Below are 19,617 nucleotides of genomic sequence, written 5' to 3'. Positions count from 1 at the left end.
AATAAGATAATGTTTTTGGAGAGTGTCAGCATAAAGCATATATTCAATAAAAGGTAGGGTTTCTTTTTAACCTAAAAAGAATAGCTACCATTTTTAAGAATGGTGTCAATTACTCTACTAGGTGATACACACACATGCACGCACACACACTATTCCATTTATCCTAAAAGCACCATAAAATTGAAGTTCAGATTGGCTGACAAATTAACCTGTATTAGAAACCTGGCTCCAACAATTCCTAGGTTTATGATACTAAGTCACTTAACTTCCCTGAGCTTCTGCTTCTCCATCGTGTAATTTTATAATGTTCTTTTGAGAATTAAATGAAACACAGGATATAAAAACACAAAGTACATGGTACAACAGTCAGTAAATGTTAAACTCCTTTCTCTTCTTGTTGCTACCAGGTGAATACATTAATTTTTTATCCTTCCCTTGTGTGCATTTCTAAAAACTAAGTCCTTGATCTCTTGACCTTCTTTCTTTATACTCTATACCTACACTCTGTTCACACCTGTGAGTCCAACTCCTCCAGAAAGATAGTTTTGAATTATCTGTGACCATTTCTAAGTGTGCAGGCCCACATCTCTAAGTTTTGCTAGTTCTTTCTACTTGAGAATCCCACTGCCTACCATATCAAACTGCTCCTTTCCCTCACAAAGAATGGAAAGCAAAAGACTGGGAGTGGGTGACATAAAATATTACACAGACAAAATTGATAGGATTCATGATAAAGAAGCTAATTTTATGGTTTCAAGCTTGCCTGAGAAAATTACAAAACTGGAGAAGATTCTCATAGATCATGTCCAAAATTTTCTCCCCTTTTCCTCATTCTTCAGACATGAAACTAATCCTATTTCCCTAACCCACAAAGCCAAAAATGTTCCCATTCCATTGAATTCCCTTACATTTAAATGCTCCATTCATCTAACACCTAATAATACTCTATCTTCTATTACCAATTTTCTTACATTTACATCTTATCTTCCTAACTATGCTGTAAGTTCTTTAAGGCCAATAACCATCTCTTATACTTTTAGTATTGTTCATAATGCTAATCGACTACTGCTATAAGGATATGGTCAAGAATTCAGAAATTATAAATTAAGATGCTTTCAGATCTTTTTCTGACATGGAAGGAAAACTTTTCAAGTCAAAAGCTCTGATCCACAAATAGAGAAGGTGTGACAAACAGGAAATTTTCTATTTCTCTCTCAAGAATTTCAGTTTTGGCTTTAAACAGAAAAAAAATCCTTTAACATATATTTCCTTAGCCACGTGTTAATACTTTATAAATTAGTTCCAGGAACTGTGCAAGCTTTTCTTCGAAAATTACTTATACCAGCATACCTTGGAGATACTGCAGGTTCGGTTCCAAACCACCACAATAAAGCAAATATCGCAATAGAGTCACACAAATTTTTGGTTTCCCAGTGCATATAAAATTTATGTTTATACTATTACTGTATTCTATTATAGTGTTCAATGGCATTACATCCTAAAAAAACAATATACATACCTTAATTAAAAACACTTTATTGCTAAAAAATGCTAATCATCGTCTGAGCCTTCAGCAAGTCATAATCTTTTTACAATAGTAACAACAAAGATCACTGATGACGCATCACCATAACAAATATAATAATAATGAAAAAGTTTGAAATATTTAAAGAATTGCTAGAATGTGACAGAGAGACATAAAGTGAGCAAATGCTGTTGGAAGAAAGACGCCGATAGACTTGTTCCATGCAAGATTGCCAAAAACCTTCAATTTGTAAAAAAACACAATATCTGAGAAGCATAGTAAAGCAAAAGCACAGTAAAACGAGTTATGCCTGTATTTTCTAATACAGTTACTAGTCATTACTTTCTGTAGGAAAATAATTCCTAAAACTATAAGTCTCAAAAACCACACAATGTAGACTGATGTGCTATTTATTAAATATTAAATAATTTTAAAACTTTCAAAACCGAGATGATAAAAATACTTAGTCTAAAGTTTATTAAAAGAAATGGCTTTCGGGCTTCCCTGGTGGCGCAGTGGTTGAGAGTCCGCCTGCCGATGCAGGGGACACGGGTTCGTGCCCTGGTCCGGGAGGATCCCACATGCCGCGGAGCGGTTGGGCCCGCGAGCCACGGCCGCTGAGCTTGCGCGTCTGGAGCCTGTGCTCCGCAGCGGGAGAGGCCACAGCAGTGAGAGGCCCGCGTACCACAAAAAAAAAAAAAAAGAAAAAAAAGAAATGGCTTTCTTCTTTGGTTGAATATATTTAATAACTGGGAAAATTTGATTAAATTAATTTTCTTTACTGTGATCAAAACAGAACTGCAGGATAATAAAACTGATTTTGATTTGCTTATTTTACCTGAGTAGCTTTATCTTTCATGCATGAAGGGTAATGAACATGAGGATCTCGTGGCCACTGTCCTGTGAGATAAGGTCCTGTTATCGTATCCAAAGAAGAGGTTCGCCTTATTGTACCAGAGGTTCGAACTTGATGAGATTTTGGCCTGTCCACTATAAAAAAGTGAAAAAAGATTAGTCACTAATGAATAAAGTAAAACTTAAAATTATTTAACCTTCATAGTTTGTAAAATATCACTCTGTCAGTTTTCCCTACAATATATATTTACCCTAATAGCCCTCCTGCGTGATGTGATGAAATTTATAGACCCTCTCCCAAAGGAAAATACATTCACATATTAAATTTTGCATACACTTCCAGGGCTGTCACACCCTACAAAGCCCATCCATTTTAGAGACCTATTCTAAAACCTGTATATCATCTCCACTGCCATTACTTTAATTAAGACTTCATCATGTCTCAACTGCCAGTTTCCTAAATGCTATCTCTGCATCCACCCTAACTAAATCTTACAGTACCACCTCCCTCCACTGCTTAAAAAAATTTCCATGGTTATTCACTGTCTTTAACTTAAAGCCCATTATTTTTCACAATTCAGCTCCCATATACATCAATACTTGATGTCTTGCTACTCCTCCATAAACCCATGTTAACTACTAAATGCCATACAAACTAACTGCAATTTCCCAAATGTAAAACACTCACTTCTCTGCCTCTATACTTTCTATTATCTCCTGCACCTAAAATGTTCTCCTTCCCTGTTCACTTGACAAAAACTTATCTTGAAGATCAGCTCAGGTGTCACACTGCCTCTGTGAAACCTTTCCCAATGCCTTCTTTTCTCCATCTCTGTCCTTTTTAAAGATATACGCACTCTCTGCTTACGTGGAGCCCTAAATTTGTCTTTCTTCCCCAACTAGAGCATAAGTTTGGTCCCTACAGATTGAAAAGAAGTTGATGCTCAATACTTATAAATGAATTTATTCACAGCTACACAAAAATAACATGTATAAAGAATCTTACATTTTAATTCAGCTTCCTCATTTATGGATGAAGAATTTGAAGCCCAGAGGGATAAAATTAAATCGTCCAATGAAACAGAACTGCTAACAGGTGATAGAGGTAAAAAGGAACCAAGATCTCCAGACATTCTACACAGTTCAATCAATCTACTATAATAATCTACTTCTCCTCTCCATATAGGTACCATAGGTACCTCTGCTGAAAATTAAAATGATCATACTGAACTCTATAGTTTCTTTACAAAGAAACTATAAAGGATTTTTCATATATGCATCTCAAATAAGTTACTACTAATGTGCATTGAATAATAAAATCCAGTGGATTACAAGCACCAAGGCTCAGTCTTACTCAGAGTTATATCTCACAACAAACAAAATGTCTTGCACATTACAGAGGGCCAAGAAACATTTGTTATTGAATACTGTCCTTTAACTATCCTTCTGAAACCAAAATACAAAATTGGGTTTTTTAAATCGGAAAACAAAAGAAAATGCAGCATACTGTGAACTATCATATTATTTACATACAGTCGTCCTCATTTCTGTGGGGGACTGGTTCTAGGACCCTCACGGATACCAGAATCTGAGGAAGCTCAAGTCCCTTACATTTGGCCATCCACCTCTCCACGTTCCACATCCTTGGACACAGAGGGCTGGAGGGCCAATTTTATCTTACAACTGCAGTTCTGATTTCTTCTTTGACCCAAGAGTGTTAGAGAAGATCTGAAAATTACAAAATTTCCTCCCTATCTTTATTACTTAGCTCTAATTTTATTTTGCCATAGGCAGAGAGTCAGGACAGTCTATTTCTACTCTTTGGAATGACCTGAAATTTTATTTGTGACCAAAAATCATGGTCAATTTTTATAAATATTTCGTAAGTCATGGAGAACATATATTTTCTGTTTTCAGAATACAGTTATTTTTCTTGTACATCAGCTGAAATAAAAATATAGAATATAATAATAATAAAATTATTAGCTTTATCTGTCACAGACTTAGAGAACTACTCTAAAATTTCTAAACTACTCTTGAGATATAACAATTCTCTTTATCTCTTGCAATTTTTATCATTTAAATTTAGTTCTGGGGAATTCCCTGGCAGTCCAGTGGTTAGGATTCTGCACTTCCACTACAGGGGGCATGGGTTCAATCCCTGGTCATCGGGGAACTAAGATCCCGCAAGCTGCGCCGTGTGGCCAAAAACAAGAAACAAACAAAAAAAGTTTATAGAAATTTAGTTCTGTATAATTTGGTTATATATTGATTCATGACATCATCATTATGGCTTATATGCTTCACCATCGTAGTCTGTTCCATTTATTACTTTTAAGCTCTGTCATATTGAACATTATCACCCCTTTATGCTTTCTTTCTATTATAATGTGTCTGGTTTGCCTATTCTTTTATTTTCAATTTCTTTCAATCATGCTGTTTCGGTGTGACTCTTGTACACTGTATGCAATTAGGCTTTTTGAAAAAACTTTAGAGTATGTCTTCTCCTTATAAAAGGTATGTTCATCTCACTTATATTTGTTATAACAAACTTGATTAAACCTGTCACATAACTTTTTTCTTCCTCTTATAATTCTTCCTTGCTACTTGTTTTCTATGTTTTACTGTTTACTTCTTTTTTTCCTTACCTTTTCCCCTACCATAGGTAATTTAGAAGATATGCAGATTGTTTTTAGTTCTATTACTAGGAATTAATTCTATTAATTCTTTTAAATATTTTTTCTGGCTATAAAAGCAATATGCACAAATTTTAGCAACTTTACGAAACATGGAAAATTAACATGTCTCTCTCATAATCTGATTTATAATAATTTGTTTAAAACTTCTTAGTTACTTTACATTCCCTCCACCAAGGAAAAAAAGACAAAAACAGTTTATCCCTTGAAAAAGAACATTTATAGCAATAAAAAGGGCCTAAAGGACAGCCACAACCAGAAAATGAAAAGCCACTATATGCGAAAAACTTGTGCCTGAACTTTAAACTGCTCCAAACTATTATGAAAGTTGTATGTAGTCTACTTATAGTTATTAAAACCCCTGTTAACTTGGTGAACAATAGAGATCATTTTTATGTTTTATAATAAGTATATAAAGAATCTATAAACAAATCCCTTGATACATATAATATTCTAGTCTATACTTTTTTATTATATTGTTAATCACTGGACCTTTGTCTATCACTTTCAGAGGATCCCATTTCTCCCCTTAGTGTCCATTCTCTCTGATTAGCTACTGTCAGAACTGTGGTCTTCAAGTTATTTTGACTGAGTACTCCTAATAGTAAATATCTAAGTATGCAGCAATATGTGCAGTTATTTATTTATAAATGAGGTATATATTATATTACTAATATGTTATATATAGTGTAAACCTAAGTAGAAATTTACATATGATATAAAAAATAAAAATATGTATGAAAAAAATGGAAGTTACATTTTCTTCCTGTATCTCATAAATGGGTGGCCTTACTTCAGTGTGAAGACCACTGGGATAAGGGACTTTAAATTGGGTGCTCCCAAGTCCCAAGGACCAGTGGCGACCATCAACTTGGACTCTGAAAACCTAGGCTCCAACATTTGGTGTAGAAACACTCATCTTGTGCTGAGTATCAGAGGGGGGCATTCTCACCAATGAGAGAGCCAAGAAACAGATTTGGTAACCTTTTTCTGGGACAGCGTGGACCGTCACTTCTGGTGTCATTAAATTCATGAGTTTTCTTGTATTGTCCCTTAACCAAAAAGAGCTTTTGTACTTTTAAATGTTGTATAAATGTGTTATATTGGGTGAGAGCCTGAGGTTTTTGAACTGGAAACTTCCTGAAATTTATATCTCCATGCAGTTACCATAAACATAATGTAATAAAAGGGCAAAATATGAATTGGGTGCTAAATTCAATCTACAGATTGGCCAGTTAGCTCTAATTCTGTGATTTAATGCTATTGCTTAATTGTGTTAAGAATGTGTAAACAAGCATCACACATTACCAATACCAAAAAACAAAAACGGTCTGCCTTAAATAGAAAGAATAAGGTAGGACAACATGGTATCGATATCCTGTTAAAAAATTCGCTCTATCAGTCATGATTTTTTAAAAAATTATAGTATATGAAGTAAATATACTTGAAAGGTTATATTTCAAACATATGCTTTAAAAGATTCTCACCATTGCTCATACAAGGAAAATTTCAAAGATATGTAGTTGTTAGTAATTTCCACGTAAATTATTTGAAGGGTAAAAATTCAAAATAAGTTTAAAAATTGGCAAGGATAGTACTCTTCCAAGATATGATTAGCCATAATAACCCCACTTAACCAAATATCAGTAGGGCCTTATTTACCAACAGATTCATCATAAGCAGTGCGATTCTATTTTAACAAGATGAGTTATTGCTATTATCCAAACTATCATGGCAATGAGTTAGATTTTAACTGCCTCAACATCTAAGCCTCGATTCTCCCAAATTTTTATATATTTAATTTGCGGTATTATCACCTACCAATTCAGGTTTTACAATTTAGTGCAACAATAAAAATCAACGCTGGTTTTGCATTATAGTAGTCCCCTCTTATCCTCAGTTTCACTTTCCACAGTCAACCATGTTCTGAAAATATTAAATGGAAAATTCCAGAAATAATTCATAAGTTTAAGATTGGGGGGCAGAGTCAAGATGGCAGACTAGGAGGACATGGAATTCATGTCTCTGCACAACTAGGGCACCTACCAGGCACTGATGAGGGACCACAGACACCTAAGGGGACGGGAGAAACCGCCAGCAACTGGGTAGGACGTGGGGCATGGGGAGAGTGAGAGGGGGAGAAGAAGTGGAGGTGGGATGGGACTGGCGCCCCTGAGGGGTAGCTGGGGGAGGGGAAGGGATCCCACCCCCAAAGGGGGAAATTGGGGGACCATTGGGAGGGCAGAGGATCAAAAGAGAGCGTGGTCAGGTCTCCCTTGCCCACTTGGGCCCCTGGGAGCCTGCTGAGATCCCGGTCCTGATCCTCTGCCCACGAAGGCCCCCTCCAGCTGCATGGGTCCTGAGGGAGTGGGAGGGAGGGAAGGGGGAGCAAAAGTAAAGGCCAGACCTACGGGACTGGAACCCCTGAGGGGTGGCTGGGGGAGGGGAGGAGTTCCTACACCCAGAGGGACACACCCATAGTTAGGGGTCCAGCGGGGACTGGGGAGACCCCGGGGGAGATGGGGAGTGGGATCGTGGAGGAATGGAAGGGAACGCGGCCAGTGCTTTCCCTGTCCACTTAGGCACCAGAGAGCCTGTTGGGCTCCCGGGCCTAATTCTCTGCCCTCAGAGCCTCCCTCCTGCTGCGCAGAGCCCAAACCCCATCCCTACAGCCCCACCCAGGGCCCTACTTCTACACTCAGAGAACACCTCCAATGAGCTGGACCTAAACCACACCCACACACCCTCACCCACGGCCTTGCCTCCAAACTCCAGAACTCCACACTCTGAAAGCCCTGCTTTGGAGGTGCTGCCTCTCCCCTTCTGTGTAGGTCCTAAGTAGAGGCCCTGCCTGATGCTTGAACATCGCCTGCCCAGGCCCCACCCCCAAGGCCTTTTCTGGCTGCATGGGTCCTGAGCCTAGGCCCTACCCCATGCTCAAACAAGTCGCCCCCCACCAGCCTAGGTCCCGCCCCACCGTAACCCCTGCCCCTGCGTAAGTTCCACCCCTGCCTACACTCTGCCCCACATAGCCAAGGCTTTTGTTTTTCCTTTTTTCCTCTTTTAGATTGGGGTTCTGTTTTACCTTGTTGATTAATTGTTCTTCATTCATTTATATGTTTATTTTTTCTAATCTTTTATTTTTCTAATTTTATTTTATTCTTTATACTTTGTTATTGTTCTTCTCCTTTTGGCTTGTTCCCCCACCCCCCTTTTTTCTTTTTCTTTTTTCTGTTACAGTTTTATTTTACCTTGTTGAAGTTGTTTCAATTATATTATTTTTCCTAATATATTTTTTATCTTTATAATTTTATTTTGTTTTTTATTCTTTGTTATTGTATTGCTCCTTTTCTTCTTTTTTTTTTCTTTTTTGGCCACGCCACAGCCTTACGGGATCTGGTTCCCAGGCCACAGGTTGGGCCCGAGCTCCGGTGGTGGCAGCTCCAAGTCCAAACCGGTGGACTAACAGAGAACCTCAGACCCCAGGGAATATTAATCGGAGTGAGGCCTCCCAGAGGTCCTCATCTCAGCACCAAGACCCAGCTTTATCCAACTGCCTGCAAACTCCAGTGCTGGATGCCTCAGGCCAAACAATCAGTAAGACAGGAATACAGCCCCACCCATAAAAAAAAAAAAATGAAATGACTAAAAACTATGTTACAAATGAAGAAGCAAGGTAAAAACCTACAAGACCAAATAAATGAAGATGAAATAGGCAACCTACCTGAAAAAGAATTCAGAGTAATGATAGTAAAGATGATCCAAAATGTTGGAAACAAAATGGAGAAAATAAAAGAAACATTTAACAAGGATCTAGAAGAACTAAAGAGCAAACAAACAGTGATGAACAATACAATGACTGAAATTAAAAATACTCTAGAAGAAATCAATAGCAGAACAACTAAGGCAGAAGAATGAATAAGTGAGCTGGAAGATAAAATGGTGGAAATAACTGCAAGGGAGCAGAAAAAGAAAAAAGAATGAGGACAGTCTCAGAGACCCCTGGGACAATATTAAACACACCAATATTTGGATTATAGGGGTCCCAGGAGAAGAAGAGAAAAAGAAAGGGTTTGAGAAAATATTTGAAGAGATTATAGTCGAAAACTTCCCTAACATGGGAAAGGAAATAGCCACCCAAGTCCAGGAAGCACAGAGAGTTCCATACAGGATAAACCCAAAGAGAAACATGCCGAGACACATATTAATCAAACTATCAAAAATTAAATACAAAGAAAAGATATTAAAAGCAGCAAGGGAAACTGTAATTAAAAATCTTCCAACAAACAAAAGCCCAGGACCAGATGGCTTCACAGGTGAATTCTATCAAACATTTAGAGAAGAGTTAACACCTCTCCTCCTCAAACTCTTCCAAAAAACTGTGGAGGAAGGAACACTCCCAAACTCATTCTATGAGGCCACCATCACTCTGATACCAAAACCAGAAAAAGATATCACAAAAAAAGAAAATTATAGACCAATACCACTGATGAACATAGACGCAAAAATCCTCAACAAAATACTAGCAAACAGAATCCAACAACACATTAAAAGGATCATACACTATGATAAAGTAGGATTTATCCCAGGGATGCAAGGATTCTTCAATATATGCAAATCAATGTGATACACTGTATTAACAAATTGAAGAATAAAAAGCATATGATCATCTCAACAGATGCGGAAGAATCTTTTGACAAAATTCAACACCCATTTATGATAAAAACTCTCCAGAAAGTGGGCATAAAGGGAACCTACCTTAACATAATAAAGGCCATATATGACAAACCCACAGCAAACATCATTCTCAGTGGTGAAAAACTGAAAGCATTTCCTCTACCATCAGGAAAAAGACAAGGATGTCCACTCTCGCCACTCTTACTCAACATAGTTTTGGAAGTCCTAGCCACGGCAATCAAAGAAAAAAAAGGAATAAAAGGAATACAAATTGTAAAAGAAGAAGTAAATCTGTCACTGTTTGCAGATGACATGATACTACACATAGAAAACCCTAAAATGCCACCAGGAAACTACTAGAACTAATCAATCAATTTGGTAAGGCTGCAGAATACAAAATCAATGCACAGAAATCTCTTGCATTCCTATACACTAACAATGAAAAATCAGAAAGAGAAATTAAGGAAACAATCCCACTGACCAGTGCAACAAAAAGAATAAAATACCTAGGAATAAACCTACCTAAGGAGGCAAAAGACCTATACTCAGAAAACTATAAAACACTGATGAAAGAAATCAAAGATAACATAAACAGATGGAGAGATATACCACTCTACTGGATTGGAAGAATCAATATTGTGAAAATGACCGTACTACCCAAAGCAATATACAGGTTCAGTGCAATCCCTATCAAATTACCAGTGGCATTTTTCACAGAACTAGATCAAGAAATTTTACAATTTGTATGGAAATGCAAAAGACCCCGAATAGCCAAAGCAATCTTGAGAAAGAAAAATGAAGCTGGAGCAATCAGGCTTCCTGACTTCAGACTATACTACAAAGCTACAATAATCAAGACAGTATGGTACTGGCACAAAAACAGTAATATAGATCAGTGGAAAAAGATAAAAAGCCCAGAGATAAACCCACGCACATATGGTCACCTTATCTTTGACAAAGGAGGCAAGAATATAAAATGGAAAAAAGACAGCCTCTTCAATAAGTGGTGCTAGGAAAACTGGACAGCTACATGTAGATGAAATTAGAACACAACCTAACACCATACACAAAAGTAAACTCAAAATGGATTAAAGACCTAAATGTAAAGCCAGACAGTATAAAACTCTTAGAGGGAAACATAGGCAGAACACTCTGTGATATAAATCATAGGAAGATCCTTTTTGACCCACCTCCTAGAGTAAGGGAAACAAAAACAAAAATAAACAAGTGGGACCTAATGAAACTTAAAAGCTTTTGCACAGCAAAGGAAGCCATAAGCAAGATCAAAAGACAACACTCAGAATGGGAGAAAATATTTGCAAATGAAGCAACTGACAAAGAATTAATCTCCAAAACATACAAGCAGCTCATGCAGCTCAGTATCATAAAAACAAACAAGCCAGTCCAGAAATGGGCAGAAGACCTAAACAGACATTTCTCCGAAGAAGACATACAGATGGCCAACAAATGCATGAAAAGATGCTCAACATCACTAACCATTAGAGAAATGCAAATCAAAACCACAGTGAGGTATCACCTCACACCAGTCAGAATGGCCATCAAAAAGCTACAAACAATAAATGCTGGAGAGGGTGTGGAGAAAAGGGAACCCTTCTGCACTGTTGGTGGGAATGTAAATTGATACAGCCACTATGGAGAACAGTATGGAGGTTCCTTAAAAAACTAAAAATAGAACTACCATATGACCCAGCAATCCCACTACTGGGCATATGCCCTGAGAAAACCATAATTCAAAAAGATACATGTACCACAGTGTTCACTGCAGCACTATTTACAATAGCCAGGACATGGAAGCAAACCTAAATGTCCATCAACAGATGATTGGATAAAGAAGATATGGCACATATATATAACAGAATATTACTCAGCCATAAAAAGGAATAAAATTGAGTTATTTGTAGTGAGGTGGACGGACCTAGAATCTGTCATACAGAGTGAAGTCAGTCAGAAAGAGAAAAGCAAATACCACATGCTAACGTATATGTATGGAATTTATAAAAGCGGTACTGATGAACGTAGTGGCAGGGCAGGAATAAAGACGCAGACATAGAGAACAGACTTGAGGGCATGCGGGGGAAGGGGAAGCTGGGATGAAGTGAGAGAGTAGCACTGACGTATATACACTATCAAATGTAAAATGGATAGCTAGTGGGAAGCTGCTACATAGCACAGGGAGATGAGCTCAGTGCTTTGTGACCACCTAGAGGGATGGGATAGGGAGGGTGGCTCATGAGGGAGGGGATATGGGGATATATGTATACATATAGCTGATTCAGTTTGTGGTACAGCATAAACTAACACAATATTGTAAAGCATTTATACTGCAATAAAGATGTTAAAAAATAATAAGTTTAGGGCTTCCCTGGTGGCGCAGTGGTTGAGAGCCCGCCTGCCTATGCAGGGGACACGGGTTCGTGCCCTGGTCCGGGAAGATCCCACATGCCGCGGAGCGGCTGGGCCCGTGAGCCATGGCCGCTGAGCCTGCGCGTCCGGAGCCTGCGCTCCGCAACGGGAGAGGCCAGTGAGAGGCCTGCGTACCGTCAAAAATAATAATAATAATAATAATAATATTTAAAATTGTGCACCATTCTGAGTAGTGTGATGAGAACCATCCTGCTCCATCCAGCCCGGGACGTGAATCATCCCTTTGTCCAGCATATCCCACCTGTTAAGTCACCTAACTAGCTGTCTCAGTTATTAAATTGACTGTCTTGGTACCATAGTGTTTGTGGGTAAATAACTATTTTACTTAATAATGGCCCAAAGCACCAGACTAGTGATGCTGGCAATCTGGATATGCCAAAGCGAAGCTGTAAAGCGTTCCCTTGAAGTGAAAATGTCAAAGTTCTCAACTTAATAAAGGAAGAAAAAAATTAAATGCTCTGATTGCTAAGATCTATGGTAGGAACAAATCTTTTATCTGTGAAATTGTGAAGAAGGAAAAAGAAATTTGGCTTGCTTTGCTGTTGCACCTCAAAACTGCAAAAGTTAGGGCCACAGTGTGTGATAAGTACTTAGTTAAAATGGAAAAGGCATTATATTTGTATAAGATACTTTCAAAGAGACCATGTTCACATAACTTTTATTACAGCATATACTTATAACTTTTATTATTAATTGTTGTTAATCTCTTAATGTGCCTAATTTATAAAATAAACTTTATCATAAGTATGTATGTATAAGAAAAACATAGGATATACAGGGTATAATACTATATGCAGGTTTAGGCATTCAACTGGAGGTCTTGAAAGAGATCCCCTGTGGATAAGGGAGGTCTACACTATTTATATATTCAACACAATAAATTGTTTCTTATTTCATGATTATAGTTGTGATTAGAATATATATTTAGTTTTTAACTGATCACAGTATTTCTCTACTAATTATTACAAAATTACCTCAGTTCAAGTAGATAAAATAAGAGGATACCTTATCAATTAGAAACATACATTAGTATCCTCAAACAGTCTTTGAATTTACAAGAGCTTAAAAAACAATAAAATTTAATAAAAAATATTAGCGATAAAATTGCTAAAATCAATATTCTAAAGTATGAAAGAAAATCAATTAAATAAATACTTACCATCATTACTTAAGCTAAACAGGCATCAGGAAAATAGTAATTTCATATGTAGTGAAACCAGGTAATCACTACCACTAAATAAAACTTGCTGAATGTCTACTACTATATATGAAAAGCACTGTTCCGTGTACCAAGAGGAATTACAAAATAAGTTTCAGACTCTCCTCAAGGAATTTACATTCTAGTTGAGGGAGATACAATATGTATAATTAAACTACAATATAAAGTGGTATATTATGGCACATGCACACCAATGAAGGACAAGAAGCAAACAACGCAAAAAATAAATTAGGCAGCAGATAGCTAGAATGATGTACTCTAACTATATCAAGGGAAACTTTCAAGTAGTAAGACTCTTACCATGCCACTTATAATCCTGTTGCTAACATCGCCTACTTAAATATTTGAGGATAAAATAGAGAATAACTAAATTCAGCAATAAAATATGATGGTTAGAAAAAAATCACATCTATTTCCAGTACTATCATCATTGTTAGGACCAGAAAATGACTCCTCATGTAGCATTCTGTAAAAAGACTTGCTCATTATATCCATCTACAGGTTGTACTTTCCCCCTCCAATTCCCCTGCCTGATGAGGGAGCAGTGGTAGGCCTGGGGTTCCTCTGGGGTTCCTACTGAGGACTATACAAAATTATTGCTTTCTAACAGCCGATTGGAAATTTAACTTTAAAGTGATAATAGTATAATAGGTTTAAAAACAAGGAGCTGTATTAGATAACTCTGCATCTGAATAGCATACAAGGCATTATTCTAAATAGGCAAAACTGCTTAATATCTAGCTGCCAGAGCACTGTAATATGATGTTAAACTAATTGTTCCCAACAATTTTTACTTTAGTAGCAGTGACTGAAGATTGACTTGGTTAGTGAGTTTGGAAATCTGATGTATGAAGAAGCTAACCTGAAGAAGAAAATTGTAACAAAGTTAAGTGGAATTTCTGCAAATTAAAAAAAAGTTATTATTAGAAACTTTAAGAACTTTAGCTACAGAGAAATATGAAACAAGCCACTACACCTTCTAAACCAACCTTACCAGGTGGTAAAGAGGATGCAATATTTTTGAGTGACATAATGTAGCCATACAGAATATAAACTAACACAAATAAAAAGTGCTCACATTCTTTTCTTGGACTTTAACACACTCCAACCTTTTTCATAGGTTCAGTGTGCATAGGTAACTAAAAAATAAAAATTGTTGATTCTGTGTCTAGCTCTCAAGAAAGATTATTCGCCAAAGCTTTCCATTATACAAGCAAAGCACATCTGAACTTAAGAAAGCATTTAAACCTTTTGAAAAAGAGCTATTATTCCTTCAACTACTGTGTAAAGACTATAACTGCATGAAACTTAGCCGTTGTAACACCACCACCAAGAATGAACTGCTTCTTACTTTATTCAAAGTTTATTACCACCCTAAAGAATCCTCAAGCCATACAATTCAGCAAAATGCTTAAGATAACTAAGTAACAAATACCAATTTTTCCAGACCTTTCTACATAGAACTCACATTAAATAACTAGTTTTACATAAAAATATCACATTAACAGTGTTAGTCAGTAGTATCAAAACACACATATATAATATTTTGTCTTGAATTTAAGTTCCTAAAGTGTGTAAAATCTTTTTATGTTTTAACAATTATGCTCAAAAGGAAGCAGCCATTAAATCCCATAATGTGTACATGTGTGTGTATGCCTTAAATCACCTACTATTGATTAGAAAAATGTTAAACAATGGTAAAAAAAAAAAAAAAAGGCAATACTTTTTAGTCAGTACAGTGTCAACATCTGGGCATGTCTGAGAAGTAATAGCAAAAGCTTTCTAATACAGTGTATCACCCAGAAATTAGATCTTGGGAGATCCTAGAACAAAAAGGCTCAAGGCCCTCAGGCATAGGTAGAACTAAGCAATGGATCTCAAAGATGGGATCCTGAGATGTGGCTCTCTGTATAAGCATCACCAGGCAGCTTGTTAAAAATGCACGTTACTGGGCTTCCCTGGTGGCGCAGTGGTTGAGAGTCCGCCTGCCAATGCAGGGGACACAGGTTCGTGCTTCGGCCCGGGAAGATCCCACATACTGCAGAGCGGCTGAGCCCGTCAGCCATGGCTACTGAGCCTGCGCGTCCGGAGCCTGTGCTCCGCAGCGGGAGAAGCCACAACAGTGAGAGGCCCATGTACCCCAAATAAAAAAAAAGCACGTTACTGGGCCACACTCTCAGAGATTCTAATTTAGTAGCTATAGGGTGGAACCAGGTATCAACATATTTTTTTTTAATTTATTTATTTTTGTCTGTGTTGGGTCTTTGTTGTTGCACGGGGGCTTTCTCTAGCTGCAGAGAGCAGGGTTACTCTTTGTTGCAGTGCGCGGGCTTCTTATTGCGGTGGCTTCTCTTGTTCGGGAGCACGGGGCTCTAGGTGCGTGGGCTTCAGGAGTTGTGGCTCACAGGCTCTAGAGCACAGGCTCAGCAGTTGTGGCACACGGGCTTAGTTGCTCCACGTCATGTGGGAGCCTCCTGGATCAGGGCTCGAACCGGTGTCCCCTGCACTGGCAGGTGGATTCCCAACCACTGCACCACCAGGGAAGCCCTCAACATATTTTTTAAACCAGACCAAATTGATTCAGATGCATCATCAGCCTTGGGAACCACTGAGGTCCTAAAGCAATGTTTCTCAAAGTGTTAGACATTTGTTAAATATGCTCAATACTGGGCCCAATTTCTCATCAACAATGTGAGACTCTCTGCTAGTGGGACCAAACAATGTGAATTTTAAATATGTATCTCAAGTGAATTTAATGGTACTAAAATCTTAAGAACCTATGTCTAAAGGATTGGGACTAGATCCTTTAGAGTTGCAGGTGCTCAAAAATAAAATCATTTTGTTGATTATAATCTACTCCATTTAGAGGCACTGAAAGTTTGAATATAAATCCAAGAAAATATTCTGCTGCAAAAAAGTCAAACAAGTCTTCGAAATCTGCACTTAGCAGCTAACCTTCTAGAATCTAGTAAATTTAAACTTCTAGTCATCTCCTTCAAAAAGGTCACTTTCTAAACTGAGTGCCAGCCATGACAATAAGAACCTTCAAACCTAAATACAAAGCACTCTAGACAGAATGCTTAGGAATGCTTTCTTAGAAAGATGAGATAACAGACAAAAAGTTCAATACAGCTTCTTTGGAAAGATTCCCTCCCACCCAAACAGGGCATTTTGCACACAAAAGTTAACTACAATAAAATTTGCTTCCTAAAAAAATACAAGAAATTCTGAAAAACTACATTAAGTAGGTTCCTTTTTATAAAATCAAAGTGTCAAAGAAAAATTAAATAAAATATATAAGCAAAGTAAAATTTAGATTTTAATAACTAATTTGATTAAAGAATTTAAGCCTGAGTCTCCAAATATTACAGTATTTTATAGCCTGTTTATTTAAAACCTTTATCTTTTAAGAGAAAATAAGTGTTTCATGATGTCTGAATTTGCTCCTTCATATTATAATTTCAATCCTCATCACTGAAATCAAAATAACAAATTCATGGAGCAGAGACTGAATATAAGACATTAAGTTGCTTTTCTTCAACTTCAAAAAACCCTGAAATGATATAGTTCCTAATTTAGTGATCAAAAATAGCCAAAAGTAAATACGGGTAGAGAATATCTTGCTGTTGGTTCACTGAGGTTAAGCATGAACTTAACTAAAGGTCTGTTTTGTTTTGTTTTTTATAAATCTATTTTTAATTTTTATTTTGGCTGCGTTGGGTCTTTGTTGCTGTGTGCGGGCTTTCTCTGGTTGCGGTGAGCAGGGGCTACTCTTCATTGCAGTGCACAGGCTTCTCACTGCAGTGTCTTCTCTTGTTGAGGAGCACAGGCTCCAGGCACGCAGGCTTCAGTAGTTGTGGTACGTGGGCTCAGTAGTTGTGGCTCGCGGGCTCTAGAGTGCAGGCTCAGTAGTTGTGGCGCACGGGCTTAGTTGCTCCGCAGCATGTGGGATCTTCCCAGGCCAGGGCTCGAACCTGTGTCCCCTGCATTGGCAGGCGAATTCTTAACCGCTGTGCCACCAGGGAAGCTCCTAAAGGTCTGTTTTCTTAATAGAAATTTGCTTCAGTATTTCTGTATTGAGAGCTACTTCCTTGAAAGTTATAGTTTTAAATTTATTATCACTGTTGAAGAGTCTCTCCTTGACCAAACTTTAGCCAGGCTCCTCTGAACTCTTTCCAATTAGGCCCTAAATTTTGGGCTTCTGTGTTCATCTCTGTATTGTCCAATTTTAGCAAGAATCCTACTATATCAGTTTAACCAGAATCCCCCACCCTCAATATTGATCACGCTGGATATCTGATTAGGTTTCTCATCTCCACCATCCCCCATGTAATATCTGACCACCTGGCCTGCCTTCATTAACAATCCTGTTTAGGTCTGTTTAGCCAGAATCCCCCTTATTTTGATGTTTCTTTCCTCTCAGTAATTTTTTATCTACTTACCCCACCCTTCTACTTGGCTATACATCCCCAGTTTTCCTAGTTGTATTCCAAGTTTGAGCCCAATCTTTCTCCCCCACTGCAAAATCACATTGCAGTGGTCCCTACAACTATCGTGATAGTCTCCCTGAATAAAGTCTGCTTTACTAATCTTTATTAAGTGTCATGAACAATTTTTTCTTAAACATCACTACCAACATTATGAGCAATTTTCTCCTTGCCTCACGGTTACAGAGAGAAATTTTCAAAATAAATCCCTCCCCCCACCACCAAGAAAAAAACAAATTTAAAGAACTGTGTAACTAAGAATAAAGAAAGTAGAAAGGAGGAGACTGGTATACCTCTCTAGCCAATCTAATGCACATTAATACTGATCATCTAATAGAATTATTGTTAGATTCAGTTTTCCAAAATCAGCACAGTCTAGGCACCTCACCAACGGCCTTTACGGGCCTTCCTTGCTTAAAATATAAGAAGATAAAAAGTTAGCCAAATACATGGGCCACATAAAATAAAATCATCAAAATCAAATGAACTTCAGATGAGACAGGAAGGACACCAGATCTGAATATGCTATCTGAAATAAAACTAAAGGGAAAAAACTAAAGCCCTCTCAGTGTGAGTAGATTCTGAAACACTAATCAAGACCTGGAATCCTGCCATAGAAGCAATCTAGAAAACATGCCGAAATGACCATATGGCTGCCCTGCAGAAATCTGGAAAGGAACCAGTCAAGAAGCTGACAAGAGAAACAAACATGCTTCTCACCAAATGAGGCCTGACACAGCCTGTAACCTGAGGTCTGTCAAGAAAAACAAACAAAAAAATGTAGTCAAGCAGCCATTTAGGAATGATTCTTCTCTAGGTTATAGCTCACTCAAATTTGTGTCAAATGATACATAAATTGAGATATGACATTTGGAGGAAGGCCTTCAGCCTGTTTTCAAAGAAAACCCAAGAGAGTATCTTCTTGTATCAAGATTGTAAAAGAAAACTTCACCAAGATGGCCATGAAGGCTGGTGACAAGCACTGGAAGAATACACAACAAATTAAGACGGAGTTCTGACATCTGGAGTATATCTATAAAGAAATTACATATATGGCAGCTGAGATGCTAAAGATTTTTAAGTTCATTTTTTTTCTGGTGGAAAATGGTATTTCTTTAAGGAACCCTGGCAAAGTCATAATTAGTAGAAGAACATTCTATAAACTTTATGAACTTCCAATGAATTTGATTAATAGAGCTTCCAAACATCTAAAATCTTATATAACTAATGGTCTCAAATGTTAAAGAAGTAATCACAAAGTATTAGCAACTATAAAACAACGAAAATAAGATGACCAAAAATGGACATTAATATAGTAAGTGAAAGGAAAGCAAATATTCCTAAACCAGAAGACAAAATGTTTAACAAAATTTTGTTTCAAAGCACTTAACTTCCAGTTAAAGCAATGGTAGAGCTTAGAAAATTTTTAACCAAATGAGACAGATCCACTATTATATCCCAATTAAAAAAAAAAAACAAAAAAGACTATAATAAAGGCTACAGAATGGGCTATATCTTTACCACAGTATGACAACCAATATTACTGATCAAACTCCTTGATTTTTAAAGTAGGGAAAACTGTGATCTAACAGTTCAAAACAAGCTAAAAATCTTCTTTAAATGACAGAAGCAATGAAAAACCTCAGAATTAGAAAAACTGAAAAATGATGTGTTTGAGAGGAAGGAAGATATGAAAAGAGAGGTGATCAAACT

At 37.3% G+C, this 19,617-nt stretch overlaps 1 protein-coding gene across 2 annotated transcripts in view; it reads right to left on the bottom strand.

Moving 5' to 3' along the window:
- Positions 1-19,617, bottom strand: part of GLCCI1 (glucocorticoid induced 1) — a 122,470-nt gene that overhangs the window by 83,525 nt on the left and 19,328 nt on the right. For both annotated transcript variants that reach the window (XM_022586792.3, XM_022586799.3), the window contains exon 2: positions 2,364-2,515. In XM_022586792.3, the coding sequence (XP_022442500.1) occupies positions 2,364-2,515 (152 nt within the window). The remainder of the gene's footprint in view (positions 1-2,363; positions 2,516-19,617) is intronic.

The sequence above is a fragment of the Delphinapterus leucas genome, chromosome 9, assembly GCF_059928025.1.
Source record: "Delphinapterus leucas isolate spDelLeu-1000000601 "Yukka" chromosome 9, BTC_Dleu_Yukka2, whole genome shotgun sequence".
Lineage (NCBI taxonomy): Eukaryota > Metazoa > Chordata > Mammalia > Artiodactyla > Monodontidae > Delphinapterus > Delphinapterus leucas.
The sequence above is the reverse complement of the archived record's forward strand: the minus strand, read 5'-3'. Positions and strand labels throughout refer to the sequence as shown.